The 15,224-nt window shown below is 44.9% G+C and overlaps 1 protein-coding gene across 1 annotated transcript in view; it reads right to left on the reverse strand.

The window, feature by feature from the left end:
* ikbkb (inhibitor of nuclear factor kappa B kinase subunit beta) overlaps positions 1-15,224 on the reverse strand; it is a 39,015-nt gene that overhangs the window by 11,050 nt on the left and 12,741 nt on the right. Inside the window, exon 5 of the mRNA XM_085475945.1 lies at positions 14,345-14,414. Within this exon, the coding sequence (XP_085332071.1) occupies positions 14,345-14,414 (70 nt within the window). The remainder of the gene's footprint in view (positions 1-14,344; positions 14,415-15,224) is intronic.

Below are 15,224 nucleotides of genomic sequence, written 5' to 3' on the forward strand. Positions count from 1 at the left end.
GTCACAATTAAGTAAGAATGTAAAACTGTAGTTGCATGCATTACAGCTGATGGAAAAAAGCACAGCACGTGACGATATAGAGGAATGTTAGTAAGTTTATCAGAGGCTCATGGTTCACTTTTATATGTAAGAGTACAGTGCTGTATGGAAGACAGAACTATAATGAAAACTGAAAGGCTTTTAGTTGGTATTACGTCAATTAACATTATTATATTAAAGACATTAAAAGTGTATATTCATACTTGTGCATATGAAAAGTGATAACAGATAATTCCAATCACAAAACTGTGTTTCTCAGGTGCTGAGGTCCAAACTGTGTACATAAGGGAGCAGCCCAAAGTACCTTTATTTCCCCGAGGGGTTTCCACCGCGAATGAATCTCCTTATATGACCTGGTACAGATTCTTCCACTTCCTGACATGGTCCTCCCATTTATCTGGGCTTGGGACCAGCACTGGGAGTACACTAGCCTGTGACCCCCTGGGACTGGGTTTGAGGCACATTATTTTTACGTAATGCAAACTTCCTAAAAGCTACTTTCCTCTTTAGTGGAAAAGTTCTAGTGAATTTCATTCCTACACACGCCCTGCTGATATGCAGTTTTCTTCACTACACAACAACCTCCAGGACTGAAAAGTGAAGCGAGGAGTAACGTTTGGTGAGGTTGGTTCCAAAAGCGACTTTATCTTCTTTCCCCTTGGTCTTACTTTTGTGGGTAACTTAGAGCTAATGCCTTTTTGGGAGATTTTCATTGGAGTTATTGAACAAGTAAAATTGTATTGGAGGGGTTTGTGTGTCCCAGGGATCCCAGGGGCTATGTTGTCTGGGGGCTTTTGCCCCCTGGTAGGGTCTCCCATGGCAAATTGGCCCTGGGTGAGGGACCAGACAAAGAGCGATTCATAAGACCCTTATGAAAAGGACACCGAGGGATCAGTTTACCCTGCCCGGGATAGGGTTACCGGGGCCCCGCCCTGGAACCAGGCCCGGGGAGGGTGCCCGAGGGCGAGCGTCTGGTGGCCGGGCCTTAGTCCATGGGGCCCGGCCGGGCACAGCCCGAAGAGGAGACATGGGCCCATCCTCCCGCAGGCCCACCACCCGCAGGAGGCGCCATAGGGGTCGGGTGCATTGTGTGTCGGGTGGCGGCCAGGAGCGGAGGCCCTGGCGGACTGACCCCTGGCTGCCAAGACTGGCAATAGGGACATGGAATGTCACCTCTCTGGTGGGGAAGGAGCCTGAGTTAGTGCGTGAGGTTGAGAGGTACCGGCTAGATATAGTCGGGCTCACCTCTACGCATGGCTTGGGCTCTGGAACCAGTCTCCTGGAGAGGGGCTGGACTCTGTCTCAGTCTGGAGTTGCCCCTGGTGAGAGGCGGCGGGCTGGGGTGGGTATCCTAATATCCCCTCGGCTTGCTGCCGGTACGTTGGGGTTTTTCCCGGTGGACGAGAGGGTTTGTTCCCTGCGCCTTAGGGTCGGGGAACGGGTCCTGACTGTCATCTGCGCTTATGCGCCGAGTGGCAGTTCAGAGTACCCAGCCTTCTTAAAGTCCCTGGGGGGGGGGGGGGGGGGGGGGGGGGGGGTGCTGGAGGGTGCTCCACCTGGAGACTCTGTTGTCCTGCTGGGAGACTTCAATGCTCAAGTGGGTAACGACAGCGAGACCTGGAGGGGCGTGATTGGGAGGAACGGCCTCCCTGATCTGAACCCAAGCGGTGCTCTGTTATTGGACTTCTGTGCTAACCACAGTTTGGCCATAACGAACACCCTGTTCGAACATAAGAGTGTCCATAAGTGCACGTGGCACCAGGACGCTCTAGGCCGTAGGTCGATGATCGATTTTGTAATCGTATCACCAGACCTGCGACCATATGTTCTGGACACTCGGGTAAAGAGAGGGGCTGAGCTGTCAACTGATCACCACCTGGTGGTGAGTTGGATCAGTTGGCGGGGGAGGACGCTGGACAGACCTGGTGCACCTAAACGCGTAGTGAGGGTGTGCTGGGAACGTATAGCAGAGGCCCCAGTCCGCGAGATCTTCAACGCACACCTCCGGCAGAGCTTCAACAGCATTCCGAGGGAGACCGGGGACATTGAGTCCGAATGGACCATGTTCAGCGTCTCCATTGCCGAAGCTGCTGCATTGAGCTGCGGCCGCAAGGTGGTGGGTGCCTGCCGTGGTGGTAATCCCCGAACCAAATGGTGGACACCAGAGGTGAAGGGAGCCACCAGGCTGAAGAAGGAGTCCTATCGGGCTTGGTTAGCCTGTGGGACTCCGGAGGCAGCCGACAGGTATCGACAGGCCAAGTGGAATGCGGCTCGGGCAGTGGCTGAAGCAAAAACTCGGGTGTGGGAGGAGTTCGGAGAGGCCATGGAAAAAGACTTTCGGACTGCCTTGAAGAGATTCTGGCAAACCGTCAGACGTCTCAGGAGGGGAAAGCGGTGTTCTACCTGCACTGTGTATAGTGCTGGCGGAGCGCTGCTGACGTCGACTGAGAAAATTGTCAGGCGGTGGAAGGAATACTTCAAGGACCTCCTTAATCCCACTGACACGTCTTCCGAGGAGGAAGCAGAGTCTGGGGATGAGGGGAATGACCCGCCAATTTCCGGGGGCGAGGTCACTGAGGCAGTTAAACAACTCCTTGGTGGCAGAGCCCCTGGTGTTGATGAGGTCCGCCCCGAGTTCCTGAAGGCTCTGGACGTTGTAGGGCTGTCCTGGTTGACACGCCTCTGCAATGTTGCGTGGAGATCAGGGGCAGTACCTGTGGACTGGCAGACCGGGGTGGTGGTCCCCATCTTTAAGAAAGGGGACCGGAGGGTGTGTTCCAACTACAGGGGGATCACACTCCTCAGCCTCCCTGGGAAAGTCTATGCCAGGGTGCTGGAAAGGAGAGTTCGTCCGTTAGTCGAACCTCGGATACAGGAGGAACAATGCGGTTTTCGTCCTGGTCGCGGAACACTGGACCAGCTCTTTATCCTCTCCAGGATACTTGATTGATTGATTGATTGATTGAATCTTTATTTTGAACATGTTGAAAAAGTATTAAAAAAAATAGAATTAAAAGAGACAAATGAACAAAGCAAACAAAAGGAAAACGAGCAACCACAACTCCAAATAACGTCCATGTTCAAAAAGGAGCAGGAAGAAGCATAAGCTTATTTAATCCCACCCCTTTTCCACTATCTAGTATCAATAGACTACAGAAATACCTCCTTGCAATTACATTATGTTATGTGTAATTTTTTTTTAAAAATATATACACATATATGTTTCTATCTATCCATACATACGTATATACACACATATACACATTTTCAATAACCCCATTAACACCTGAAGGATACACAACCTACAATTAATTATATATATATATATATATATATATATATATATATATATATATATATATATATATAAAAAAAAAAACACCCAGCACGCCCCTGCGGGCGGTTTATCCTTCAAGCTCGGGTCCTCTACCAGAGGCCTGGGAGCTTGAGGGTCCTGCGCAGTATCTTAGCTGTTCCCAGGACTGCGCTCTTCTGGACAGAGATCTCCGATGTTGTTCCTGGGATCTGCTGGAGCCACTCGCCTAGCTTGGGAGTCACCGCACCTAGTGCTCCGATTACCACGGGGACCACCGTTACCTTCACCCTCCACATCCTCTCGAGCTCTTCTCTGAGCCCTTGGTATTTCTCCAGCTTCTCGTGTTCCTTCTTCCTGATATTGCTGTCATTCGGAACCGCTACATCGATCACTACGGCCATCTTCTTCTGTTTGTCTACCACCACTATGTCCGGTTGGTTAGCCACCACCATTTTGTCCGTCTGTATCTGGAAGTCCCACAGGATCTTAGCTCGGTCATTCTCCACCACCCTTGGGGGCATCTCCCATTTTGACCTCGGGACTTCCAGGTTATACTCGGCACAGATGTTCCTGTACACTATGCCGGCCACTTGGTTATGGCGTTCCATGTATGCCTTGCCTGCTAGCATCTTGCACCCTGCTGTTATGTGCTGGATTGTCTCTGGGGCATCTTTACACAGCCTGCACCTGGGGTCTTGCCTGGTGTGATAGACCCCAGCCTCTATGGATCTTGTGCTCAGAGCTTGTTCTTGTGCTGCCATGATTAGTGCCTCTGTGCTGTCTTTCAGTCCAGCTTTGTCCAGCCACTGGTAGGATTTCTGGATATCAGCCACCTCCTCTATCTGCCGGTGGTACATACCGTGCAGGGGCCTGTCCTTCCATGATGGTTCCTCGTCTCCCTCGGGTTTCTGCTGCCTGAGGTATTCACTGAGCACTCGGTCAGTTGGGGCCATCTTCCTAATGTATTCTTGGATGTTCGTTGTCTCATCCTGGACTGTGGTGCTGACACTCACCAGTCCCCGGCCCCCTTCCTTCCGCTTAGCGTACAGCCTCAGGGTGCTGGATTTGGGGTGAAACCCTCCATGCATGGTAAGGAGCTTTCTTGTCTTTATGTCAGTGGCTTCTATCTCCTTCTTTGGCCAGCCTATTACCCCAGCAGGGTACCTGATCACGGGCAGGGCGTACGTGTTGATGGCCCGGATCTTGTTCTTACCATTCAGCTGACTCCTCAGGACTTGCCTGACCCTCTGCAGGTACTTGGTGGTTGCAGCTTTTCTAGCGGCCTCTTCATGGTTCCCATTCGCCTGTGGGATCCCCAAGTACTTGTAACTGTCCTCTATGTCTGCAATGTTGCCTTCTGGTAGTTCAATCCCCTCAGTTCTGACTACCTTCCCTCTCTTTGTTACCATCCGACTACACTTCTCCAGTCCGAACGACATTCCAATGTCATTGCTGTATAGCCTGGTAGTGTGGATCAGTGAATCGATGTCTCGTTCACTCTTGGCATACAGCTTGATGTCATCCATGTACAGGAGGTGGCTGACAACTGCTCCGTTCTGTAGTCGGTATCCGTAGCCAGTCTTGTTAATGATCTCACTGAGGGGGTTCAGGCCTATGCAGAACAGCAGTGGGGACAGAGCATCTCCTTGGTAGATCCCGCACTTGATGGTGACTTGTGCTATGGGCTTGGAGTTGGCCTCTAGTGTTGTACGCCACATCCCCATTGAGTTCCTGATGAAGGCTCTTAGGGTCCCATTGATCTTGTACAATTCTAGGCATTCCAGTATCCAGCTGTGGGGCATTGAGTCATAGGCCTTCTTGTAATCAATCCAGGCAGTGCACAGGTTGGTCAGTCTGGTCTTGCAGTCTCGGCTGACTGTTCTGTCTACCAGTAGCTGGTGTTTTGCGCCTCTGGTATTCTTGCCAATTCCTTTCTGTGTCCCGCTCATGTATTGACCCATGTGCCTGTTCATCTTAGCCGATATGATGCCTGACAGGAGCTTCCATGTAGTACTGAGGCAGGTTATTGGTCGGTAGTTGGAGGGGACCGGTCCCTTCTTGGGGTCCTTGGGGATCAGGACCGTCCGACCTTCGGTTAGCCATTCCGGGTGTCTCTCGTTAACTAGCAGCTGGTTCATTTGTGCTGCCAGACGCTCGTGGAGTGCAGTCAGCTTCTTCAGCCAGTAGGCGTGAACCATGTCGGGCCCTGGTGCTGTCCAACTCTTCATACTGGAGACCCTTTCTTGGATATCTGCCACTGTGATGGTTACTGGACCCTGTTCAGGGAGGTCACTGTGGTCAGCCCTCAGATCCTCTAGCCACTGAGCATTGCCGTTATGGGTTGCATCCTTCTCCCATATGCTCTTCCAGTATTGCTCCGTCTCCAGCCTTGGTGGTGCTGTTCTCTTATTGTTCCCTTGCCACTGAGAGTACACCTTTGCTGGTTCTGTGGAGAACAGCTGGTTAATTCTCCTGCCTTCTATCTCTCTGGTGTACCTCCTCAAGCGGCTGGCCAAGGCTGTGAGTCTTTGCTTGGCAGTTTCCAAGGCCTCAGGTATGGACAGCTTGCTGTATTTCTTATGCACCTTCTTTGTCGCACCTTTCTGCAACTCCGTTAGTTGGCTAACCTCCCTCCGTGCTACTTTGATCTTGCCCTCTAGCCTCCTTCTCCATGGAGGGTACTGCCCCTTGTCGCTGTTCAACTTGTAGCCAAGCATCTCACTGATCACTGTTGCCGTATTGTAGATCAGCTTGTTAGTGTCGGTAATCGTGGTTGTAGGTATTGCCCGTAGTGCTGCATTAACATCATCTAGCAGACCTTCTGAGGGAACTTCACGTAATCTTGGTAACCGGCTACGCGGGATCCAGGTTTCAAGCTTGGCCATGATCCTATTTTTCAGGTCAGTTCCTCTCGCACTCAACGATCCTTCTCCTATCGCACTTGGGGCTATGTACCCAATCTCGGGTGGGGGTGATGATATCTCCCCCCTGACCTGGCGTCCTGACTCCTCCTTGCCGTAGCATTTGTGTTGTACCTCGTCAATCTCTAGCTGTGAGAGCATTATATATATATATATATATATAATCCCGGTCCTCGAGAGCTACCGTCCTGCAGCTTTTAGATGCATCCTTGTTCCCACACACCCAAATCAAATGAATGGCTTGTTATCAGGCCTTTGCCAAACACGATGGCATGCTGAAGAGGTAATCAAACCATTTGATTCAGCTGTGTTGGAGTAGGGATGCATCTAAAAGCTGCAGGATAGTAGCTCTCGAGGACTGGGATTGGGCAGCCCTGATATATACCAACAAACCCGTGCATGCGCACACACATGAAAATATTAGACAAGAACACCCTATCAAATCTCTACCTTTTCCCTGTACCCTGTAAAAACCATATCCTTAAACCGCTTTTTAAACTGCGCCATGCTTGGACATTGCTTCATATCTTTACTTAGTCTGTTCCACAGCTTCACTCCACACACAGAGATGCAAAAACTTTAATGTTGTACGGATACGAGGATGTTTTAAATTTAATTCCCCCCTCAAATTGTATCCCCGTTCCCTTTTAGAAAACATTTTTAGAATATTGTCAGGAAGCAGGTTATTTATTGCTTTATATATAATTTGTGCTGTGAGAAAATGAACCAGATCTGTGAATTTTAGAATTTTTGATTTTAAGAATAGTGGATTTGTATGATCTCTGTAACCAGTTTTATGGATTATCCTTATGGCCCTTTTTTGTAATATAAAGATTGATGATAGCGAACATTTGTAAGTATTGCCCCAAACCTCTGCACAGTAATTCAAATACGGTGCAATCAGGGAACAATAGAGAATGTGGAGTGATTTGTGGTCCAGAATGTGTTTTACTTTACTCAAGATTGAGACACTTCTTGAAATTTTGTTATGTATATGATTTATATGAGACTTCCAGTTTAATTTATCATCTATAATCACACCAAGAAACTTATGTTCAAGTACTCTTTCAATTTCCACACCATCTACATGAATCTGCACTTGTGCATTTCTAAGGGAATTCCCAAATAAGATAATTTTAGTTTTACTTAGATTTAGCGATAGTTTGTTCCTGTTAAACCATTTTTTAATTTTGCACATTTCTGAAGTAATTGTATCCAGCAGCTCCTTTAGATTCCCCCCAGAACAAAAAATATTTGTGTCATCTGCAAATAATACTAATTTTAATATATCAGATGCCTTACAAATATCATTTATATAAATAATAAATAATTTTGGACCCAGTACAGAGCCTTGTGGAACACCACAAGCAATGTCCAAGCATGATGAGGAATGGACACCCAGCTTCACAAATTGTTTCCGGTCACTTAAATAATTTTTCACCCATTGCAGTACAACCCCCCTAATCCCATACCGTTCCAGTTTATTAATTAATATGTCATGATTGATTGTGTCGAATGCTTTCTTGAGATCCAGAAATACTCCAGCTGCATACTGTTTCTGATCTATAGCATTCGTAATCTCCTCAATTGATTCGATTAATGCCAAAGATGTTGATCTTTTTGATCTGAATCCATATTGACTGTCAGAGAGTAATTTATATTTATCTAAGAATTTGTCTAATCGTTTATTAAACAGGTTTTCTAGGATTTTGGAGAATTGTGGTAGTAAAGAAACAGGCCTGTAATTTGTGAAGTGGCGTCTATCCCCAGTTTTATACAGCGGCACAACTTTAGCTATTTTCATTTTGTTTGGCACTTTTCCCGTCTGAAATGATAAGTTGCAAATATATGTTAGAGGTCCTACAATTCCTTCAATGACCTTCTTGACGATTTTCATGTCAATATCATTACAATCAGTAGATGTTTTATATTTACACATGTGTACAATGTCAATTATTTCTTTTTCCTCCACTGATGTGAGGAACATTGAGTTAGGGTTCCTATCAATCAGGTTTTCACTACATTCTACTGATGGCAGTGACTTAGGAATTTGTTCTGCCAGTTTTGGTCCAACATTTACAAAATAATGATTAAAGCTGTTGACCTTATCAGCAGTGTTTTCCATAATATTGCCATTATCGATAAAGTATTGAGGATAACTTTGTTGTCCAGAATTATTTTTAATGATACCGTTTAAAACATCCCATATTCCTTTCATATTATGTTTATTGTTGTTCAATATTTTACTATAATACTCCTTTCTACATACACGTATAATATTGGTCAACTTATTTTTGTATTTTTTATATTTATTTTCAGCATCTTTTGTTCTTTGTTTTAGGTATTCCCTATAGAGTGTATTTTTCTTTTTACATGCATTTTGTAAACCCTTAGTGAGCCATGGTCTATCTGAATATTTGTGCTTTCTGTTGTATTTTATTGTTGGACAGTTTTTATCGTACAACTCCATGAATATTCTTAAAAATATGCCATATGCAATATCAATATCAGCTTCTTTGTACACATTGTCCCAGTCCTGATTTAATAGATCGTTCTTAAATGCAGTCATAGTTTCTTCTGTCCTTACTAGAGATGGACCGATCCGATATTACGTATCGGTATCAGTCCGATACTGACCTAAATTACTGGATCGGATATCGGAGAAAAATAAAAAATGTAATCCGATCCATTAAATATCACGAAAGCACCTCACAAAACTTGCAACACGCCGTAACTCACCTCAGAACGTTAGCACGTCGGAGCAGTATGCATCACGTGATAGAGCGGCTGTGGCATGCAGGACCTGTCGGTGGTCTGGATAGCATTTGGAGCTTCGCTAGCAACCCGGCATTTCATCTCCGACAAAGTTATCCCGAGAGAAGTAAAGCAAGTGTGTAAGTCCATCTCTGAATGTTTGTAAAGCATTCCTGCGTTAAGCTTAACAAACGACTGCCTCTTCTTGCTGCTACTTCAATCATGAAACTGCTTAACGATCAGCTGATCGGCTTTTCTGTCGCGAGTCCGTGTCTCTAGTTTGCTTTTGGCCCACTTTGCACCAGAAAGAGGAAACCAGCGGCTGAACAACAGCAGCACGTTTAAGCTTGATCAGCTGTTGTTAGAATGTATTTAATCTTACTTTCTACTCCAGGATCTTTTTCTACGTAGCTGACGGCTGGTAACTGTGCAGGGGCGGATCTAGCAAAGTTTAGCCAGGGGGGCCGATAGGGCATTAACTGGGAAAAGGGGGCACAAAGACATACTTTTCTTTCTTATTCTCATTTAAAATGTCTAGCTTTTAATAAATAATTATCTGACACCCAAAGTTTTAATTTGATGCAAAATGAATAGAAGTCCATTATTGTATATAGTAACTATTAAGTCTAATATATATACCCTAGTAAGCTATAGTACTTTTTCCTTTGGGAAGGTACCATCTGTGCAGTCTGCAATTCTGTCGAAGAAAGATGTTGAATCTATTTAATATTTCTTGAAAAATAATTGATTTCTGTGCATTTTTTTTCACACTGCATCAAATTAAGGTTGATTACGGCGATTAAGCATCATGAGGTGGAGCGTGAGGGGTGGTTCCCTATTTTTTATTTATTTATTTTTGTTGTTGCTGGGAGTTGGAACCCTATTAGTTAGGTTGCTTAATATTTATGCTAAGTACTCTTTAAAATACCAGAATAGGGAGGATGGTGTAGGTTTAAGTTTATTAGATTGATCAGTATTGCTGAACTATGAAATATTTTTTTTTGCATACAGGTATAACAGAATAGCTTTAGTGTAGTTGTTGTTTTAAACTTGAGTATGAACTTATACAAAATGCAGCAAGATATTTAAAAAACAGTTTTGTTGATTAAAAAACACTATATTGGATTCATATCGGTATCGGCAGATATCCAAATTTATGATATCGGTATCGGACATAAAAAAGTGGTATCGTGCCATCTCTAGTCCTTACACGTCTGTATCTCAGTTGTTCTTCATGCTGATTTTTCTTATAATTAGTGTCATAAACTGCAAAAACTGGTAGGTGATCACTGATGTCATTAATTAATATTCCGCTCACAATGTTGTTTTCCATATTGTTAGTGAAAATATTGTCAAGTAAGGTGGCACAATGTGGTGTAATTCTGCTAGGCCTGGTTATTTTAGGATGTAAACTCAAACTGTACATAGTGTTTAGGAATTCGTCAGTCATTTTATGCTTTTTTGGATTCAACAGGTCAATATTAAAATCACCACAGATAAACATAACTTTTTGATTTGTTTTAGAGAATATTTCCTCTATGAAGTCATTAAATACTTGAATACTAGAGCCAGGTGTTCTATATATACAGCTAATTATTACATTTTTTTCTTTTTCCTTATAAATTTCAATTGTTATACATTCTAGTAAATTATCAATTACAGTTGTCATACTTTCTACCACCTTGTAGTTTAGGGTTTTATCCACATACACAGCTACTCCCCCTCCACTCTTGTTCCTTCTATTTACAAAATTCACTTCATATCCCTCCAGTCCAAAGTCCATTCCTTTCTCCGCATTGATCCATGTTTCAGAAATGGCAATAATTCCAAATGGATTTGTCAACTCATTTAGATATTCCTTTATATTGTTGAAGTTGGCATACAGACTTCTGCTATTAAAATGGATTATTGATAATTTATTTTCCGTGTTGATGGTGTGCTTAAACTGTTCATCAGTGAAGTAGCAGCAGTTACAGCTGATGTTGTAGAAGAAATTATTTTCCGGGTCTATATCCTTTTCTAAGTCTAGAACATTATGGTCTGTGTATCGAAATGTTCTCAGTTCCAGATTATCATAAAGAGAATTCCAATGAGTTATGTTGATATTGTTGCCGGATGCAGATGAAGTTCTTTTGGACTGTGCCATGTGTTGTGTTGTGTGTCACGTCACATGTGTATTCATACCTCCAGAGTAAGTTGACCTCAGTATTTGTCCAGCTCTTCCATATTTCTGATGACCAACACTTTGGCTTGTTCCGGTGTTCCATTGAGTTTAATGAATACTTTGCAGTTGGTGGTCCATGTATTTTGAATTTTTCCCTGTTTCTTCAAGTAACGTGCTTTCCTGGCAATGTCCGCATTTCTTTTTATCAGATGTTCGTTCATGAAGACATCGGATCCTTTCAGTTTCTTTCCTTGTTTTAACAGTGCTGTTTTCTGTTTGCAAATCTCACAATGATGGCTGGTTTGTCACTGTCATTTTTTCGGGGTAGAGGGTGGCAAGCCTCAATGTTGTTATAATCCAGTTCCACACCTTTGGACCGTAGAAAGGTAACCACTTGATGCTCCGTGGAGTTGACATCTTCCTCTCCTGGCCCTCCTACATTGTCAGTGGCGACCGCCCGGGCGTATGACCGGGGTTTGATGCGAAGCCCCGTGATGATAACATCGTTCATCTGGGTGTACTGCTCCAAATCCGCCACTCTGTTCTCCAGGTACGCCAGCCGCCGATCCTTCTCGGCGTTCTGGATGCGGAGAGCCTTAACTTCCTCAACCAGGTCCAGGATGGCTTTCTGCTGCAGTTTGACAGTAGAAATCTCCTCTGTCATAAACTCCAGCGACTTCTTAATATCGTCTCCTTCCTCGGCTGACAGAACTTTTTTCGGGCCCATGCTGAGAGACGCTCTTGTAGCTTTGCCGTGACGACCGGCTAGCTAGTTGATGCTAGCGTCCTTCCTCGCACTCCTTGAGGGTGCATGGGAGTTTGCCCAACCAGTCTACATGTGTTTTGTGGACTTGGAGAAGGCATTCGACCGTGTCCCTCGGGGTGTCCTGTGGGAGGTGTTGCGGGAATATGGGGTGTCTGGCCCATTGCTACGGGCCATTCGATCCCTATACAACCGTTGCAAGAGCTTGGTTCGCATTGCCGGCAATAAGTCGGACTCGTTCCTGGTGGGTGATGGGCTTCGCCAGGGCTGCCCTTTGTCTCCGGTTCTGTTCATAATTTTTATGGACAGGATTTCTAGGCGCAGCCAAGTGGCGGAGGGCTTTCGCTTTGGTGGCCTCAGAATCTCATCTCTGATTTTTGCAGATGATGTGGTTCTGTTGGCTTCATCGGGTGAAGGCCTCCAGCTCGCACTGGAACGGTTCGCAGCCGAGTGTGAAGCAGCGGGAATGAGGATCAGCACCTCCAAATCTGAGGCCATGGTTCTCAGCCGGAAAAGGGTGGAGTGCCCACTCCGGGTTGAGTTCCTGCCCCAAGTGGAGGAGTTCAAGTATCTCGGGGTCTTGTTTGCGAGTGATGGGAGAAGGGAGCCGGAGATCGACAGACGGATTGGGGCTGCAGCTGCAGTAATGCGGACGTTGCACCGGTCCGTCGTGGTGAAGAGGGAGCTGAGTGTAAAAGCGAAGCTCTCAATTTACCGGTCGATCTACATCCCTACCCTCACCTATGGCCACGAGCTGTGGGTAGTGACCGAAAGAACGAGATCGCGGATACAAGCGGCAGAAATGAGCTTCCTCCGAAGGGTGGCTGGCCTCTCCCTTAGAGATAGGGTGAGAAGGTCGGCCATCCGGGAGGGGCTCAGAGTAGAGCAGCTGCTGCTCCACATTGAAAGGAGCCAGCTGAGGTGGTTCGGGCATCTGACAAGGATGCCCCCTGGGCGCCTCCTGGGTGAGGTGTTCCAGGCATGTCCCACCGGGAGGAGGCCCCGGGGCAGACCCAGGACACGCTGGAGAGATTATATCTCTCGGCTGGCCTGGGAACGCCTTGGTATTCCCCCGGACAAGCTGGAGGAGGTGGCTGGGGAGAGGGAGGTCTGGGCCTCTTTGCTTAGGCTGCTGCCCCCGCGACCCGACCCCGGACAAAGCGGATGACGATGGATGGATGGATGGATAAAATTGTATTCTCAGGTGTATAGCCCGTCCAAGAAGATTTGGTTAGTCAAATTCTAATAATTAATTAACCTCTAATTTGGCACCAAAAGAAGGCATGTGCAGCTGTGAATTTTAGATGTACAATTTATGCAGCTCTCTAAAAAACCTTGTTTTTCTACCAAACAAAGTCATATCTGGCACCAAAAACCACATGGCAGCCACCTAAAATGCTAAGCTTAAAAATCTGTAGCCTTGAAACCAATGGGTGGCATAATGGTGGCTCGGCTGTCTCTATTATATGGGTTTCATATATAAACTTCAGAAAATGCCAGACAATAAGATCTGCTAATGTCATAACCTTCACGGCTGCAGTGCATGTGTGGAACATGCTGTGGATTTGATCTGAAATCTGTGACCCACACTGGGACACACTCATACTTTACTACAGCAAAGTGAGAAGTTAAACCACCAAAGATCAATAAAAACATTCTTTTTAATAAACCAATAAAATAGTTTAATAAACAATTTAATTAGTTAGTCTTGAAACACCTGATCAAGTCTTAAACATCAACTGTAAAAGATTAAAGCGTAACAGGCAGCGCAGCTGAAACTCTAATATCACTTTTAATTGGGTGATTAACCTGCGGGTGTGTCAACAAAAAGAGGTGACTGAAGCGGAACATAAGTTTGGGGCGTGTGAGTGAGTGCGACTTTGTGGGTGTGGATACACATGACTGGGCCACTGCTTTCGCTCATGAAACAGTTTAAAGTGGATCACTCATTATCAGGAAATGTCCACAAAGTGGTCACAGGAAAAGGAGTTTCTGCATGTCTGTGTCCACTTATGCGCACGTGTTTGAGTGAAATATGCACTCGAGATATCTTTAATCCATATTATTTGTTTCTTAGCTCAAAGTCGTTTATACAGAGACAAACACAGAGTGCATGTTGATGTTAGTATTCATGTATAATGTTTAAACCAAAGAGCATGGGGGTCTGATTGTTGACGTAAGCCCTGCTATGAGTATGATCTCGGGCCACGGTGACTAAGAGGATGGCGGTTTATAGTCAGTGATGACATCACGATACTTACCAGCACCATTTCCTCCCTACTACAGAGAACAGATCACACTCCCAGCTAATCTATCAGTCTTTCACACTGACAATTTAAAAGGTTAGCGTAGTCATGATGGAGATGGCGGTGAAACCAAATACTTACAAATATCCCGTAACAGAATCAAAATGGACCCCTCCCTCATTCCACAGCAGTTTTCCAAAATGTTCAGATACTGCAGAGAGCACAAAAACAGACACTCGACACCTCAGTGACAAGAACCAGGGAGCAGAATGCAACGCAAGTTTACACAGGCAAGAATTCATTACTCTGTCCTTTTTATGAATGTTTTCTTCTTTATCGTTCTATAAAAACTACTTTCCGTCCATTAAGTACATTATCTTTATAAGAGATCAGACATATAAGCACCAATCTTTTTCAAAAGGCTCTCAGGCCCTTTTGCAAACGTACAAATCACAATTTTGGTAGTAAAAGCAGATTTCTTTCTTTCTTTTAAACAAATCATTTTACAGCACTTTGCTGCTGGTAACTTGTGTCAAGCCTGACAAAAAAGGATGGTGCAGTTTTGCGCTCCATCTGCTTAGTTTTCGACCATCTGGGATGCTTTGAAATTTTTATGACACTGCGGTTTGCAATGGTTGGCATTTTCCTCTTCTGCTGGCCTCGGGGTGAACACTCAGTTGTTTTCAAATTAAAAACTGCACCAGATTTATCCCACAGAATGAAGAGCAAACAGCTGAGTAACTGTTGGTCCAAATAAATCAGACTTAAAACAGAAAAAAAAAAACCAAAAACATACATGTACAGTAATTGTTACATTTGCCATTTTAAATTTGTGCTACTAGCATTATTTCTAAACTTGATACATACATGTGACTCAAAAGATTTCAAAAGACAAGCATATATTTCCTCATGTTAAGAATGAGAAAAAAATATTACCAACCTAAGATAACCATTCACAGTTATTTAATTTTATTAAAATGTAGGTTTACGGGCTCAAATCCAGTGACCTAAACCACATCAA

Source organism: Copadichromis virginalis, linkage group LG12 (assembly GCF_057382275.1).
Source record: "Copadichromis virginalis isolate Kocher_CV1m ecotype Utaka linkage group LG12, C_Virginalis_male_GT1.1, whole genome shotgun sequence".
Taxonomy (NCBI): domain Eukaryota; kingdom Metazoa; phylum Chordata; class Actinopteri; order Cichliformes; family Cichlidae; genus Copadichromis; species Copadichromis virginalis.